This window comes from Aythya marila (assembly GCF_965140915.1).
Source record: "Aythya marila genome assembly, chromosome: 4".
NCBI classification, from domain to species: domain Eukaryota; kingdom Metazoa; phylum Chordata; class Aves; order Anseriformes; family Anatidae; genus Aythya; species Aythya marila.
This window is the reverse complement of record NC_139045.1, coordinates 13,017,307-13,035,523: the sequence shown is the minus strand read 5'-3', so window position 1 is coordinate 13,035,523 and position 18,217 is coordinate 13,017,307. Positions and strand designations below refer to the sequence as shown.

The 18,217-nt window shown below is 43.2% G+C and overlaps 1 protein-coding gene across 6 annotated transcripts in view; it reads right to left on the bottom strand.

The window, feature by feature from the left end:
• Window positions 1-18,217, bottom strand: part of ADGRL3 (adhesion G protein-coupled receptor L3) — a 509,447-nt gene that overhangs the window by 257,396 nt on the left and 233,834 nt on the right. For 5 of the 6 annotated variants that reach the window (XM_082759666.1, XM_082759667.1, XM_082759662.1 and 2 more), the window contains exon 4: window positions 9,237-9,450. In XM_082759666.1, the coding sequence (XP_082615792.1) occupies window positions 9,237-9,450 (214 nt within the window). Of the gene's footprint in view, window positions 1-9,236; window positions 9,451-18,217 lie in introns of those variants that run through there. The other variant, XM_082759665.1, reaches the window with a different exon arrangement.

The following is an 18,217-nucleotide window of genomic DNA, read 5'->3' as shown; positions in this document are numbered from 1 at the left end:
TCACCATATGAGTAGGCTTCACAGGAAAAAAAATAATAATAAAAAAATGAGTGTAAGTAATAAAAATAATATTTTGCATTTCTATGGGTAGATGATGCAGCCCAAACTGGAAGGCAGTGTACAGTACAGCTTGTCTTCTCTCAAACATGGCAAGGCAGAACTAAAGGGCAGTCAGAGATAAACAATGGCAACCTTCACACACTCACGACAAAACCAAAAACAACTCCCCTAAATAAGTATTTGAAAGATCACAACTTCCTCCCTTGGAGATAATACATTACAAGTAATACGACAAATATGTACAAGCTCATGAATGGAAATGGAAGAAGTAGCTCGGGTACCTCTGTCTTCGGTCTGAGGACACAAGATGAGGAGGACAGCAGCGAAATTAAAACCTGACATCGCCAATTTTTTTTTTTCACATATTAAGCTATTATCCTGTTGGACACAGAGCTCCTGGAAGTCAAGACCAGGGCTGTAATGAAATTCAGAAAGGCTCTGGGCATTTGTGTGGATATCGAGAACACCCAGCAATTACAGGTAATGCTAACAAAGAAAATCTAGAAAGGATATGGAAAAGGTCTTGGGCATTCGGGTGAAAGCCCCTCTCTAACTACAAAGGATTAGGATGAAAGAAGGTGTGGGGGTGGCAGAGACGGTCCATGTACCTGCCTGCAAAGGGATGCTATGTCTTGTCCCATGAAGCAGGCAGGACTGGGCCTTGCAGGGCACTAGGGCAGACCAGTGAGTGCAGAGGGAAACCCTATTCTCTTTCTGGCTTATTTCCTTACAGCCAGCTCCAAATCCCCCCTTCATCCCTTGCATTAGTTTTATAGCTTCGTACATTTCTCTTGCCCGTAACTCCATCTCCCATTCCTCTCGGTGTCTCTGCAATAAAGTTCTTCCTGCTTTGTCACCAGTCCTACTCTGAGTAAAAGCCTGTAATATACTGCCTACTACGAACTGCAACACTCGGTAACAGACTGAATGCTGCGGCCGTAATTCAGTCCAGAGGCTCTACTACTGCCCATAAACTACTTGCTGTCTCCCAGTTTACGATGTCAGCAGGACTCCAGCTGAATTAAGGCTTCTACTGTATATAACTGACACCAATGCATTATCTTATGCATAATGCATAGAAGATGGCTCTAATCATAAATCCCACATCCTGCCCTTCTTTTACATCACAGATGCGGCCTGGCATCTCGTACGCGCTGCTTACTGATACATAAAATCCTTCTCCTGAATCATAATGGCAGCAGAACCTTTCCTTGTGTCACTGCTTCCAATAAAAGCCTTTCATTCCCTCTTTTCCCCAAAGAGATTGAAATAAACTTCAGCTCATCCCACTAGCAAAAACTCACGCTTAAATTTTGGGGCCACGTTGAACTGACGATCCAGGAACCCTGCCTGCGCCAGGCCGTATTTTTGACGCTGGCAAGTGAAGGATTTGTGCCTCACAGCCATCGTTCACCTCTTTGTGTCTCATCATCACGCAGGCAAGCACACTGAAGCTTCACGAGCATTCGGTATCAGCAGAGTGATCACAGAAAATGCAAAGCCCTGTGGTGGCTGCCAAACTGCTGGTGTGCGAAGGTGAGAGTAAGGTCTGCAGAAAGCATCTGCAGTCCTGCAGAGAAATGCAGAAATGCCAGTCACCCACATATAGAGAGGGTGAGCTATGCAGGCCATTGCTGGTTTTACCCATTTGCAGATGGAATAAAGAGTTAAAGCACCAACCAGTCCAAAAAATGATGCAATCAGAAAAATCTACTGAATAAAAGCTTTGAAACATCCCAGGGAATTGACAAACCCCTGTGTATAAACCCGATTTTGACCTCAGGAACAGACTAACTGAGCTCTTTTGTAGCAAAAACAAGCAAACAAAGCAAGAAACCAAACCAACCAACCATCCAAAAAACCTACGCAACCAACTAACCAAAAAACAAACAAACCTCAACCCACCACTGCAAAACAAAACATGATATAGATGACTTTAGAGTCATCCTTCATCACAACCCTTTAGCCATTATTTCTAGCTAGAAGACTGACTGGAGAAGGAGCGCCCAGGTATCTTTCTGCTCAAACTAAATTATTTATTGGCTATTTTAAGGTAGTATAAGTCTGTTTAACCTGAAAAACAAACAAACAGACTTACACAGTGTTGTGCAATGCTCCAAATACATCTAATCTTTTTGACAACAAGACCAGCCCTCTGAAGACCACATTCAGGTAGGTTAAAGGTGTATGAAGACTGAGCAGAAGCATCTCGCTGCTCATCACTTCAGCAATTTAGGTGCTACGGTCAGGATGAAGGTGCCTGAATTCAGGTTTTGCACTTTGGGCACCTGAGATAATCGTACAGAACCTGTTTCAGCAATAGGGGAGGACTGTACCTGAGGGCCTAGAGCAGCCCGTTCCTGCACTGCCCTCCGTGCAGTTACAGGAAGGCTTTCTGTGTGCTTGCACCCACCTCCTGCAACGTGGTAATGAATGCAGTACACGTCTCAACTGGCAGACTCCACTGTCAGCAACATCTCCATCTCCGCTCCACGGTTCCTCCCCGGGTACAAATTAGTAGCTGTTCTCAACAAGCCTCAAATGTTTAGAAAAAAAAAACAGATGACAGGAGCACATTTCTCATAGGGCTTCTCCCACCGGCAAGAGCTACATGCGGCAGGCTGCCAAGGGTTAGCTCGTCCCTTCCCTCTGACAGGCTTGAGCCGGCCACTTTCACACTAGCAGAGTAATGGATGGAGTAACAAACTTGGATTTTCCCCGCACGGATGCCAGCACTTGGTACCTTCAGCACTTCTGAGGCCTCTACAAGCCGTGAGCTACCCAAGAGATTACCCTACGTCTTCCATTTTTTCGGTTCAGGCCAGCAGATGGTGGGAGGAACAACCAAAAAATCAAAAAGCTGGCAAACTGAAACAGCCTTGGGACAGTTGCCTGGTGTTTTGCCAGCTCAGGTCTCTATTTCTTCAAACAGTGGCACGTTGGAGTCACATCCCAACAGCTACCAAAAACCAGCAGCCACTGCGCACTGCGACTGTCTCCTTATTTATTTATTTTTTTAAGTGGGGTGTTTTATAGCTGGCCGTGGCTACCAATTGGTACCTGGGGAAGCCTAGGGCATTACTTTTGATCTACAGAGCCTTCCATGGTTTGGAACCTAATTACCTTCCGAAACTACTACCTTCTCCTCATCTGTTACCATGGCAGCTGCAATCAGCAGAGATGCTGGGGCTGACAAGCCCTGATTTACTGGGATACCAGGGCAATTCCAGGGGGCTGTCGTTTGCAGAATTTACTCCTGCTTGGTCTGACAGCGTTTTCAAGAAAGGAAGAGGTAGGATAAATTAAGACCGTACAGGCTGGGAAGTAGCGATCTTTTTTTAGAGTGATTCAACAGTTCAGTGCACACTGCTCCACTAGCATTTGATTTTATTTTTTTTTTTCCTCTTAGTAATGGCGTACGTGCCCTTGTCCCAGGGTCAAGGTACAGATGAGATTAGTAGACTTTGCTTCTTTTTAATCTATCTTCCTGCGCAGCAAGAAAATAGATTGCTTAACCAAGTGGTAAGGTTTGTTTTCTAGGATTTAAAGTCAAAACCTGATGAACATGAGCTTCAGTGTTCCCCGTTCATTTCTACTGGTTACAGAAAACACTGCTTTAACTGAAACATGAGTATTTTTCCATATTGATGCTTTTCATATGGTGATCTCAAAGAGCCAGACTCATGCTTCCCAGCGAGAGAAAACCCTAGCTTCCCACTGCAACAACTCAGTTCTTCAGAAATCCACTTCCCATGCCATCTGTGTAATAACAAATTTAGAAAAATGAGTAGTATCTTGGCAGTCTTCACAAAATGTACTCAGGATGCAGGGGAAGGCGGAGGGGTTCCTATCAAATGGGGCATTCTGTGTCTGAGTCAGAGGTGATGACGACGTCTAAGCAGGGTGCAGTTTTCTGAGAAATACGCCATCCATTTTTTAGGGCCTGACACAAGTGTGCTGCAATTCAGCCGAAATCTGCTCATTCAGTCCTGCTGATGGCCTTGTAATCACATCACAAGGCAGAGCCTCCAGGTCTGCAGTTCTGCTTGTCCTGAGCATCTTCTGGATGCTTAACAGAACGAGCTGCTTTACATAAAAGATTCTAGGAGAACATCCCAAAATTGGCACGATCAAAACCAGCAGACGCTTTAGCAATGATTAACGTGAATTATTCTACCTGTAAAACAGAGATAACCCAGCCTCTTTATTTCCTAAAACAAGAGTCGATCACTGGCATTTGAGAAGCGCCTTGAAAATCGCAGGCGCTGATAGCATCAATAACAGCACGCCACGCGATGCAATATTATTACAATAATAATGACAGTCGTTTCAGACTCTTGCATTTTTCAGGTCATCAACCAAAAACATTAACAAAGCACAGCCCTTCAGGAGATGAAAAATCTTTGCAATGTAATGCAAACTGGTTCGTACAACCTTCTTCTCCCCCACCCTGTACAAAGTGCCTGCCAGCATCCTTCCAGCTCCCAGGGAAATGACAAGTGCCCCTCCTCACCCAAAAGTATCAGGCCCCCAAATGCTTCACGGGAAGCCAGAGAGCATCTAGGAGCTGACAACACTTTTACGCTCTTAATTTCACCGACTTTCTTTGTTGTTGTTGTGTTTTTCTTTCTTTCTTTTCTTTTTTTTTTTTTTTAAATATTCTAAGTCTTGACTTACACACCTCATCAGCAATCAGCAATGCCACCACAAAAACCACAGGGACCAAACCATGCATGTTAGACTTGAACCTGAAGGAACCTACCTCAGCTATCGAACTGCAGCTCAGCAACTAGAAATTTTCTCTCTGCTCAGCCAACAGAGGTAAAATGCAAAGCCCACTTGCAAGGCCCAGCCCCTGCAGCGTGCCAGGGGACGTGGCTGGGGGGGCAAATGGCACCAGGAACAGCCACAGCAGAGAAGATGGTACACAGCTCTGTGGGGGGAGCTGTACCTTTCTCTACACACTACCATGGCAAAAAACGGGACTTGCACAAGCTGTGCAAGTGGTCCCGTTGACATACTGAGCTCTGAGTGCCTGAGCGATACACGAGAGTTCCCTAGCAAGAGCTTTCCAATTTTCTACCTTCAAGAATTTGAAAAGTGAGAAAGAATTTGGCTTTGATTTTGGGAACAGATGTTAAGACCTGTGAATATTTCTCCCCTGGCTCCTCTGTTACACCTGCTGGTTTTGTCTCATTCCTCTCTCCTTTCTCCTCTCCTTCCTCCAGCTTAAGAGCAATGGACAACAGCTGGGGTAGAGAAGGATCATTTTTTTCCTCATATCTAGAAAGCAACAAGAAAGCTTTGAACTTGCCTTTAAGGCAAAAACCGTAATTGTTTTGTGTGTGTGTGTATTCAGACTTTCCCCCTCATTTCAAGGTTAAAGCTGACAGGAAAGGACAAAAAGCTCAGTAAAACGGTCTGCTTCAAATTACTCAGTTAAAAACAAAGGTGGTACCAGCAGCGTGCAGTTCTGCGAACATCCACGTGAAGCCTGATCCACCCACCAGCTTCCTTCCATTGGCTTTAACTCGGGAAACTACATGGGCAGATCTTTGCTCAGCAAAACACTTCAGCATGTGCCTAAAGAGAAGCACATGCTGGCATGTGTGTCCGAATCAAGGAGGAGGCAAATAAACGTTTAACTCCCTTGCCCGAGCTGAAGCCTTGAATTTTTGGGTCAGTTTTAGCCAGTGACTAGCTCCAAAGACTACAGTGAAACCACGAGCACGCAAAAAGAGCCACGCTGGTTTTATCTGTCTGGGACACGTACTTATTTCCTTGGCAGAAAGCATCCACAAGAAACGCAAGAGAGAATGCTGAGAGCAATTATTTCTCTTTTTCTTCTTCTTCTTTTTTTTTTTTTGATAGAGTAAATGACAGTGTTAACATTTATAAACACAAAGGCGATTCTTATGGGAATAGGAGGCTGCTTCTCCCTATTGTTTGAGGAGGACTCTGGCTGTCTGAATGGATGACACGTTAACTTTGTGGCATAGCAGCTCAAGGGAGAACATGGTGAAGCCTCCCATGGCACTGTACACACAGTTTACAATGGGCCTGGTTAGAATTTAATTGTTTGTTACAGTCCTCAGAAAGACATTGCTCCAAAGCAAACATGCTATGAAATAATTTTTCTCTAATTATATCAGAATAACTCCAGTCCATAAAGCACTCTTTCTGAGCTTTTATGGGCAGCTGTTGCTCTCACGCTGGAAGGAAGAGCCGGCAAGTTTGAAAACAAAATAGGCCACAGAGATTTAATTTCCTATCAAATAGCTCCCTACAAACTGTTTAAACTTTCTTTACTTAGAGAAATACTCTGAAGATTTTAGCGATTTTCAGGGCAACAGTTGCAGCAAGAGCTCCTTGTGTTCTCACTGCTCAGGGGGCTCCGCAAACACAGCATCAGATTTATGCTTTTCCCTTTCAAAATAACCCCATGCACTCGTCTGCAAAATTAATTTAAATAAACATACAGAAGAAAGGAGCATGCCAGCTCAATTTTGGGGAGGAGAGAGGAGTCCTTGGGGGAAAAATTGCTAATATCTACCATAAATCTGCTCCCTCGCAGCCTTGGCTCACATACTAATAGCTCCGTCTCTCAGACACACGCTTTTCTTCCCTACCTTTCACTCTTCTCCTCCCTGCAAGCCACGCCAGGATGCCTGTAGGTTGACTGGACAATGTTGCTGATTAAAAACTGCGAGCAGTTAGAAAACTTATTATAAAACCTACAGGGGGACTGTGTATTTGTGAATGCAATAATTAATCAATGCAGAATAAGCATGCACTGTGCGTATGTTTTTTCTCTCCATATGCAGGCAGCTTCGATTACCGCGAGGGTTACGTTGCCCCCACTCTATCGCGTTAGCAAAGACAAGTTAATTGTATCAAAACCTGCATTCATCTGCAAAACCACCTAAATAATGCTGAATTGATTAATTTTGCAGGTAGAGGCTTTCAGAAGAAAATGTCACAGTGACTAGGCTGTCAGGATTTTCCTTTTAGGCTATTTTTTTCAGATGCTCAGCTATAAGGCATATGCTGAGCTGTGAACTGGCAGACTGGTTCGCATCTTAGGAATGTATTTCATTTTAATGGTTTTATTATTTTGTTCAACTCTTTGAATTAATGGAGATAAAAGAGAAATGAGAATGGCATATAAATGCAAAATGGAGTGTCGTCGTCATCCCCCTCCCCTTTTAACCTGCCTTTTAACTAGAAGCAGGTCATATTTACTTTCAAGAAACTCACAAGTACCCAATTAATAACATGATTGCGCACTTCTTCAAGAAAATTGATCATCACGTACTTAAATGGAAAGAGCTACCACCCTTTCCTGAGAGTCCTTACTGAAAAACAGCATTAGACAAGGATATTAATATTCAGCCAGGAGGGATTCACATTTCCCTTGCAAGAAATCTCCCCCTCACTGGTCATTCCTGCCTAAATGGGAAAGCAGAGATGCTCTGCCTTAGAGGTGTGCTTCCCTGCTAGCTCTCTGCTAAGCAGTTTGGGTTGGCAGTGACAGTGTGCAGAGCCAAGTAATCAACGTGAGTTTTCATCCCAGCACTGTGGGCACACAGTATGATTACGTGCTCTCCTTGAGCAAGGTGCCAACATTTATTGCAGCTTTGCTACGCATGGGAACTGACCAGAAGCTTGCAGAGCTCTGTGTGTGGCTGGGAAGCTAGTGCCTGGAGGACATTACCACATATATAAATATATATATATATATATATTAATACTTTGTAATGGCCCCACAAAGGGGATGACATGGTTTCTTCTGCCAATATGCAGATGATAAAGGGTTTCTGCTTGAAGCCACTAACAACCTGTACAGGAGAATTACAGTAATGCTACTAAAACCATGCTGAATTCAAGGCACTGGATGATGTCATGTTCTTACCCTTGCCACACGTTTTGAAAAAGCAATCATCACAGTCTTACAAACAGGACTCGAAGCAGCAGTGCAGGGGGGTTCGACATAAAGGAGTGCCAAGTCAAATGGGCTTATACAAGCCGTTTGCAGCAATGAGCACATTTGTCATGAGACCTCTCAGCAACTTGGGTTCTAAATCTCTGACATGGAGCAACTCTGAAGGGAACTCAAAAATATCCATTAACGTGTCAAATATAGATGAAACTCATGTTTTCTTTTCTGTTGCTCACACAACTCCATTTTTAGTGCAAACTATCTTGCAACAAACTATAGCAAAACTCCATTAAAACCTTGCACTGCTTTAGCCATTAGGTCACCATACAAACACTGTTGTCATGACATCAATTAGCAGCACTTTGCTTATGTCGATACTATTATTAATATCCTGAAACACTCATTTCTATTGCTATTTAATTAATAGCAAAACGTCCTGAATAGTTATTTGTGCGTAGTTATTAAAAGAAGCACGCTGAATGTGATTAAATATCAAGAACTGTGACTTAGAAATCCTTCCCACACCACTTCTTGTGCCAAAGAATATCCTGAAAATTTTAGAAATAGTTAAAGGCTTTCCATAACCAGGATATTATAGATTGGAATAAGCTGTTAGGCCCTGGCTCTACACTACAAGAGTCTATCCACGTGGAACGTACCTCAGTTACCGTTTTCACATGCAGTGTTAGCAATTAACTGCACTAGTATTTGTACAGAAATTTAGTAAGTCTTCTGGAAAAGCAGTAACCCTGAACAAGTTCTTGACTACAAATTCAGATCCCACCTAAAACTGAGGCTGGCAACACGATGAGCATTGGAGAATTTCCTTTGTGTTTTAGAAAATTGAAAATGTTATTCTGAACGCAAAATATTAATAGTTCAAAGGAAATTACTGACCACCTATATAAAGACAGCAGAGCAGAAGAAAGGCGCACAAGAGAAAGACTTCACGTATATTCATGAACAGCACTGGTATACAGGCATTTCAGAGGTAACATCGAGAGTCTGTGGATATCAAGCGGGCTGATTAGCAGTACTTACCGCAAATGTTATTTATATTGTTTGATCCTGACCTACTCTGGTAAACGCACAGTTTAGCAACGATAGCTGTAATTCTGTGCCCGTACACAGACACTAAGAACCTGCGTTTTCTCATGCAAACACAGAAACAAACTGGTGTGTACGTACCGGATTAAAAAAACAACAGTCAGCAAACAAAGAATATTAAATGCTATACCTTTGAGTCATAATCTTATAGGCATCTGGCAGATAACAGCGGATATTCTCCATCTGAGCAGGATCAGAGTCACAGATTTTATCGTCAGTCCTCCCGTAGTTGGCACTTTCAATCATGATAACATCTGTTCCCGGGCAGCGGAGCTCGATGGGGTAACTCTCACAGGACAGCTCCCTTCGGACCACAGCCATGGGGACCGGGGCTCGGCTGAAAGCTGCAAGGATTAACACAGAAACACAGCAAACATTTACTTTTCCACGCTGATAGGAGGATTAAAAGCAGAATGACATTTAGCAGCATTTTTTTTGTCTGTATGCTGTACCGAGATGTGCTCTGGATAGCTTTGGTACCCTCGTGATATGGCCTGCAGAAGCGAGGTCTGATCCCCAGCCTGCTGGCCACCTGGAGAAATCACTTCCCCACTCAGCTGCTTGCTTTTCTCATCACAAAAAACACAAACGATCCCTTTTGTAAAGAGCTTTAGAAACACCATATTGAAAGAGGTAAACAGCAACTCCAGCGTTGTTATTACTTCGGCTTGCTAGGTGAAAGGCTTTGATATATAAAATTACAGCCCTGGGTTGTGCCTGATCAGCTGGGGGAAATGGTCTGTCCATGAGCAACGCAAGCACCGGGATCCCACCTGCTCAGCATGACTACAGCTGCCCTAACATCCGCATTGCTCCCAGTCCTTTTCCAGGTCCTCAGAACACACACAGGTGCCAGAGGGTTTTCAGCACCGCCTGCAGCGTGCCAGGGGCTGGCCTGCAGGTTCTGGTAACCACCCCGACGTCTGGTACCCGCAGTGGTATTTTCTGATATACGTGCACTCGATACTGCCACATGCTCGGGAAGCTCATTTAAACTGACATCACAAATCTTATTTAAAAAAAAAAAAAAAAAAAAAAAAGTTGGCTCCGTGTTGGCAATGAACAAAGAAATGTGCTTTGAGATGCCTTGAAAACAAAGCCCAAAGTGTTAGTACACAAACTTGAAAGACAAGAAGCAGCAATACTTCTCATCTCCACAGTCCCTTTGATCCAAAGATCTACAGCAGCCTGAACAACGTGAATGCATCGATGCCCTCACACCCACGTGAACTAGCTACGTGTTGTCACTCTCATTTGAGCCACAGAAGCGTTATGTGTCTTCCAGAAGATCTCTCAGGAATCCCATGGTGAAGCTGGGAACCAACTACTTGTTTCCCAGCCAAACATACTGGCCACGAGCCGAAACAAAAGCCAGCATCTACTTTTCCTTACTCTACAAGGATGAAAACCCCAATACCACAAAGGTTTCCAGTTGTAGGGACAATGTGCCATTGCATCAACGTCTTCTCCCATAAAACTTCAATCTGGTGCACACACTCCATGCTTCCTTATGGAAAAAGAGTGCACTGCTGTTTGCATACCCCTTAGCTGGATGAAGGCTGCCTCTGTCTGTCTGTCTGGCAGGCAGCGATCCAGCACATTACATTAACTCCTGTGCAACATCCCATTACTGTCAATTGTCTCATTGAGATCTGCATTATCGGACGGATGAACCTTTCCATTTCTGTGCCTTTGCGGGGATTACTCTAAAAGCAGATACTAGTGATGTGGTAGGGCTGCGGACTAATTGCCAAACTCCTGAGACAGACATGCATTTCATTCTTCGATAATAGCTTCTCCAATTACCATAGCTTCGGGGTTTGGATCATGGAGGATGTGCTTCTTTCCCGAGATTAGAGTAACGGTTTTGCCCTGGTCTCTTATTGCACCATACATCTGTTTAATGCAATAAGCCCATAGCGAAACCAAATCCTCGTGTTTCAGAAAGGGGAAAGCCAGGAGAAAAAGCACAAACCTCTAAGATGTAATTCCTCGTTCTCATCTTTGGCTTGATATTACTAACCAACTACAAGGTGAGTGGAGGAGGAACAGGACGTGGAGGCATAGACAAGATCTGAGCAAAGAAAAAAGCCCAACGCTTGACTTGATGGCAAAATGGAAGAGTTTCTAGTTGCCTGCATTACCTTTCGCGATCACAGGCCCACTGCTGACCAGAAACTTTCAGGTTCAGGAAGGAGCTGAGGTGAGATCGCTCTCTGCTAGGTCTGTACTAAGCCTGAGCAGGTTGGAGGTATGGGAGGCAGGTGGTTTCGAGCAGATTTTGGCAGAAGGCTGAGGCCAAGAGTACTCTCTCCTACTGCCGTGTGCTTAGAGGACTCTATGAAGTGCCAAGAAAATGGCAGGATGAGGTATACAGCTAACATTAGCTGTTTGGGACTAAGTTTTGGCCAGTTTCTTGGGGAATTTGGATACTTTTCTCTAGGAGGTTAATGACCAGTTCTGTATTATGCAAAAGCAAAGGGTTGAAAACAGAGCAGGCTCCTCTCTGGCCACTTGCTCCATTGGGCTGTGGATGTGTCTGTGGACCACCATAACCACAAAGACAGCTGCTAAAACTAATTTATTTTTGCAGTTCCTACTACAAGAAAACAAAACAAAACTCAAACCTCTGGTCACCATGCTTCAGAAAGTGCATTTTTGCCATTAATTCCTATGCCTCTTTTGCAGTAACTATGCTATATTGTCAAGGAAGGCAGGCATTAAACATATGATGGCTGAGGAAAACCCTGCTCCAAAATCATAGAAATTAATTGACTGGGAATTCACTTACACAAACCTGGTGTATTTGTCAAAGAGCAATCCTGTACATACGCAGTTAATCTTAACTCTCATGTTTTATTAGAAATAGGACATCAGGAGCTGCTACCAGCAATATGGTTTCATTAAAATAGAAGTTTATCTGAGGGCAAAGACAGTGTCCTAATCTCACAGCAAGTCTATCAACAAGGATGATGCAGTACTTACGGCTTCTAGTGGAGGATTTTACAGTTAAAATGAAAATACAGAGGTTTAATAAAAGCTATTGCATACAGTTCTGTACCAGATGTGAGAGCACATTTCTTATATGTTCTATATGCATGTGAGACTTTATGGCATCTATCTACTAAAACTGCATAAATGTTAATGGGAATGTGGATGGGAAAACATCTCATATTCTACTTCCCATCAAAGAATACCTGGATGGATGCAAACATTTCCAGATGCGGCTTGCTATATACTGAAATTCACCTTTTTGTTTCTCACACAGTCACTCAACCACTTGCTATCAGAAGGACAGCTCTCGCTTATAGATACCTTACTGTGGTATCACACAGTCAACAGTTATGTCCTGGATATGTGGCAGAAGATAAATGTGACACCTTGGACGAGCTTTGTTTGGATCAGGAATTAAGGATAACGAAACACCGTAATACAATGAAATAGGAAAAATCAATGGTGCATGTTTTCTATCCTGCCATTCTCTGTCAAATGAGTTGCTCCACGTGGCCTTCTTCTACCCTGATATCTGCAATAAATACGCCAAAGAGAGATTTGAGGTTGGTTGTTTATCTCCTTTGCAAGCACATTTGTTGACATTGTGTCCCTATGTGATAATCTTACTTTATCATTTTTACTGGTTTGCCAGTGAGGAGCAAAGATTTTTTTATTATTATTTGTGTGTGCTTCTTGCTATGAAATAAGATACATCAAAGCCCATCTGTGAAATACACAGCACGACTGTATTAATTCATTAATCCATTCTCTCTCCTTTGAGCAGCTCCCTATCTTTGCAGTCTCTCACTGAGCTCCTTATTTAATCTCCTAAATAAGTGACCTAATTGTTGGCTGGGAGTCAAGAAGAGCTGACGGCTGCTCACTACGTTGGAAAACAGGTGCCTTTTTCCAGGATCCTATGTGCAGACATCAATCTAGTACAGACAGCTGAACCTAAAAAAAATTGAAAAACACTTTTTTTTCTTTTTTAACATTTAATCGTGTGCCAGTTTGAGTCTTCTAACTGCGGCCGTTTGGTGGCAACCCATGTTCCTGAGCTTACGCAGGGCAAAGTGAGAGGGAGAAACAGTCACAGTCAGTGACAGGATTTTATCTCAGCGATTTAGAACTTCTTTGTCTCTGCTAATTTCAGGAGCTGGAAAATTAAGTAAGTCATCAAAATCTTGCGCTTTTTCTCCCCCTTGCTTTTGACCTCAGAACATAATTGCCTCTTGTCATGCCTGCAGGGCATGGGCTTGTAGTTATCACTGTGTGCTTAATCAAATGCTGAAATAGCCTTTAAATTACGTCTCTTCTTGGCTGCTAGAGACTTGTTGAGCTCTGTTACATTTAGAGGCATGACGGTAGTAGATGTACTTTTAAAAGAAAAGTGTGGGATGATGTTTTTAATTAGGTATTATATGCAATTTTCCCAGAGAAATGATGTTCTGGCTCAGATTTTTCGGAGTGAAATTTAAGTGCATATTTAAGCACGGCGAAACAAAAAGCTGGAAATGTAGAGATAATTATTTTCACAAGCTCTACACAGGATTTGGTCTGCCCAGCTAAACACCTGACTTACTGTTCCCAAAGGCAAACACACCACGCTGGGGGAAAAGGTTTCCTGCTAGTTTGGAGAAACGCTTCTGTGTTTGTAATTTCACAGTACTTAATATTCCCGCCATTCATTTTGATTCTGCAGGAGAAAAAAAATAAAAAGTTATATATATATATTTATATAAAGCCACCCTCTTATTCTGCAGCCTACTCTGGTATGGGTACAGGCTGTAATCCCATTTGGGTTACAAGGCCTTATATGACTGTCGCTCCCCAAAGAAAAGCACATGCCCAAGTGCTTTTCTACACCAGGGTCCCACTTTTCCTGTTAAGAAACAAAGCAGCGTTACCGCATTCATTTGCAGCATGCAAACAGAGCTCAGTGTTTCTTCTCTCCCTTAATCCAAATTACATCTGGCCTCTGATCTGACGAACAATATTGGCAGCAAACAAAAACTCAAGTTAAAGATAGCGACAACAAACATTTCTCCCATTTGCACTGCGCCCGTCCCCCCAGCCTTTCCACGCTCACAAATATTAGTTTAGTTCTGACAAGATTAAAAATACCGGCTGGTTAAAAGTTCTCGGGAAACTTGTGATCGGAATACAAACAGGGAAATGCTCTCGTCTCTCCCCTGCTTTCTCTGCGTATGCTGATGACAGATTAAATAGCCAGGAAGCCTGAGTCTTTTCTGGTGGGATGGGGTAGAGGAGCTTTCCTTCTGCTCTCAGCCCGCAGAGGGGTTAAAGGTGGAGCCTACAGACAGTGGCTGGTGCCGAGCCCTTGCAGGGGATGCTTCCAGCATCCATAGCCAGGTTCTCCAGGGAGGAAAGGAAGGCTGAAGGCAGCCGGCGTGGCCAAATGGCTGGAGCCTCCGACAGCGCAGGGCTGGAGCCAGGCAGGGCTGGACTCCACTCCTGGCTCACCCCTCCGGACCTCAGCTGATTGCTGTCTTGTTTATGAAAATGAGAAAACTATCCTCACCATTAAGCACTCCAAAACCTGCCCCAGAAAGGAAGAAACCCCAGAAGGTGAAGAATGTGGCTTCAGCCTGTGTTTCCTCATACAAATTGAATACCCCGGGCTATCCTGGGCTTTATTATTTCCTAGAAGATATCCAGAACAATTTGCGACTTTCCTTTGTGCATCTTTACCCTAAGCAGAGCCCACCCTCACCCAGCAAACAGCCAGCTGTGAGCAGACCTCACTAACTGCAGGATCATCCTCTGGAACGGAGTATGCAAAAAAAAAAAAAAAGAAAATAAATGCAATCCTGTGCAACAATCCAGAAAAGACAACCAAATACAAGTCAAAAAAAAAAAAAACAAACAAACAAGTCCTTCCCTGTGCATTTTATGTGGAATTTGAGGTCAAAAATGGTTCCATAAATTGCTTAATCTACTTCCAGTGTAACATTCAATGGACGCTTGCTAGAGATTTGCTCCCAGGTGATCTGAGTGAAATTACAGGGGGTGTTTGGCAGCACGCTCACACTCTCTCACAATGAAGAGGGGACACAGGAGAAGGATGCAGCACAACATGGGATGGGGTTTCTGTAGGAGCTGCCAAACAGACACACAGAGAGCACAGCTTCCATGTCAGCACAGGCCAGGATGCAGACAGGAGCACCACGAAAAGCTTGGCCAGGCCAAGAAGAGCACCGGGATGAGCCACGTTACCAGGCCACCGGTGTTGAAGCCCTATTCAGGCCTCCAGCCCACGTGCTTCAGCTGCTGGTCCCGTGCCCATCCTGGTGCTCACTGGAGCCCTTCATGAGGCAGGTTAACTCAGTAGTCTACCAAGGAACGAAAACAGCAGGAATAAAAAGAAAATAGAGGTTTCTCCTTGGGCGCAGAGCTGTTTCAGCTCACAAAAAGTTGGTTAAGATCATGGAAAAGAACCAAAGCATTCCAAAAGGAAGGGTGGGAGGCCGAATTTAATGTGCTCTTATAAAATAACGTGATGACCTACCTTCAAATTAGAGGTCAGAAGTCCAGTCCCAGCCTGAGTTAAATGTTACTTAACCGAATTTAGTTAAAGCACAAACACCAAGCTGAGAACAACAGACAAAAGACATCCTGTCTCCAAGGGGACAGTCCAAAGCAAGAATATTAATATTTAGGCCACATCATGGGAAAAATCTATTCCCAAGGATATTTCCCTTGCAGTGAATCATCTCATTTGTAATGAAAGACACGGACAAGAAGATACTCGGATACAACTGCTCTTTAAATTCACAGTCTTCCTGTGAGGAAATTAACTTTCAAGCGTAGGAAAACTGTAAAGATAGGGTAAGAACCTGGGGTTGAAGTCCTGCACTGCAGAACAGAAGACCCATAAATAGCTCTCATGCTAAAGTTACCCTCCAGCCTAACACAGACATCGCTTAAATATCAGGGTTTCAAATCCTGAAATCCTCGTCCTCAAAATTCAGATGCTGGGGCTCTTAATAAAGGAAATGTTAAGTTCTGTGCAACAGAGACCATTCTTTCTTTTTGCTTGTTTGTTTTATAACAAATCCACATACCACACACCACACCAGAGCCCTGGGTAAGGAAAAACATGCCACCTACCCAACCCCAAGTTACTGCTGTTACAATAGATGCTTAGCTGTCTTCAAAAAGCAGGGAAGCTTTGACTTTGACATTGCCAAACAACCTTGAAGTCTCAAATTTAATTCAGTACAAATTAATGTGGTGAAGCGAGTGGAATTTGAGTAATAACAAAATTCACCTCATTTTAAATTACTCCACTGTAGCTTTTTATTATAGCCATTAGTAAGGTTAATTTTTTAATCTCAGATAAAAACTTTTATCAACCACCATAGCAGGTATGCTCATGGAGGCACTCAGGTAAATGAGTACCAAGGGTTTAGCCCCTGTAAGGAAAAAGGATCTGTTTATCCTTTTCAGATTTTGTATTAAATCAGAAGTTCTTCTGATAATTTATTACCACTTTATTTACACTTTATTACCACTTCCACCTAAAACACCAGATTAAATTCTTACAGATGCTAAAATAATGTCAATCTGGAAAAATTTCACTGTTAACCAGTAGAGTTGTTTGTTTGTTTTTTAGGTGTCATCTGAATGGGCTTCAATGCATACTAAATCATACACATAGAAGGATTAATGGTGTCCCCAGCCGGATATTGCCCAGGAGCTGAGGACATGCTGTTCCCCGTCACCTGCACCATCATGAACTGGGAGGTAGCAGCACTGAGCTACAGGAAGCAGGACAGGGATAAAGATAAGGAGACCAAGGAGACTAGACCTGATTTCTATCCCACTGTGAGGGAAAACAAAAACACACAAATTAACAAAAACAAATAAACAAGCAAGCAAGCAAACAAACAAGCAAAAAAATCAGGACCCAATCCAGAAGTCATCAGGTTCAGAAATCCTTTTTAAGGTAGATACAAATCAGGTTAGATGTATTTGGGGTTTAGCTGAAATACTGTGACAGCAAATAATGTATTCCTACCAAGTAACACCTCCTCAAAGTTAAAGTTTAATTTTGATTTACAGTTCCCTGAATAGCCTCTGAAGGGGACCATTAAAGCTCTTGTAGAAATATCTGCATTATTAAAGAAATGATGAACAGCATGGTGAGGATTACTCGGTGATGTTTATGGACTTGTTTAGCAAAGCAGTAAATCTATTTTTAAGTTTGCATTGCCCAGAAAGGAGAACTGCGTGAAATCTGAAGAAATGTCCAGAGAGAAAGGAAAGCAGGCAAAAGGGAAGAATTTCTCAGGCTATCATTCAAAGACCTGTATACAAATTTTGGGTGCCAAACATTTAACATTTAAACCAATTCCGTCACATCACTGAATGCCAAGAGTGACTCCCGTAGAGTTAATTTTACAAGAAGTTACCCAGAACTTGAAGCCTAGCCATTTTTCAGGAAGTAATATGGCTAAACGGTAGACCATTAAATAAATAACTGTGATTTTTCTTGGTGCTTTAGACATCACAGCCTCTTTGAGTCTCTGCCATAAATAGCAACAGAGAATTTGCTCTTTCCACTAGCTGTAACTCTGCGAAAGTTTTATAAAGAAGTCAGACTGCTTGAAGATCTTGCCTCTCAGAATTGTAATCCATCATAAATGTTATATATACATAATATATGTGCATACGTACACACACACACTTCTATAAATGCATGATGTGTGTAACATGGGGCTGAACAACCCCAACTCCCTCAGCCTGTCTTCGCAGGAGAGGTGCTCCAGCCCTCGGAGCATCCTCGTGGCCCTCCTCTGGACGTGTCCTAGTGCATCTGTGTCCTCCTAGGGCTGGGGGCCCCAGAGCAGCACTCCAGGTGGGGTCTCACAAGAGCAGAGCAGAGGGGGAGAATCATCTCCCCTCAACCTGTTGGCCGCATTACAAAGGCAACCCATCCCCAGCTGCTGGATAGGGATTTGCAAAGCATGGCATCTATTAGCTCCACCTCAGAAGTAGAGGCATGAGGTCCAACATCCTTTTTGCTGATGCTTTAGCAAGAACTAACAAGTAGGCTTTGTTAAGCCATTCTTTGTGACCCTCCAAATCCTGACT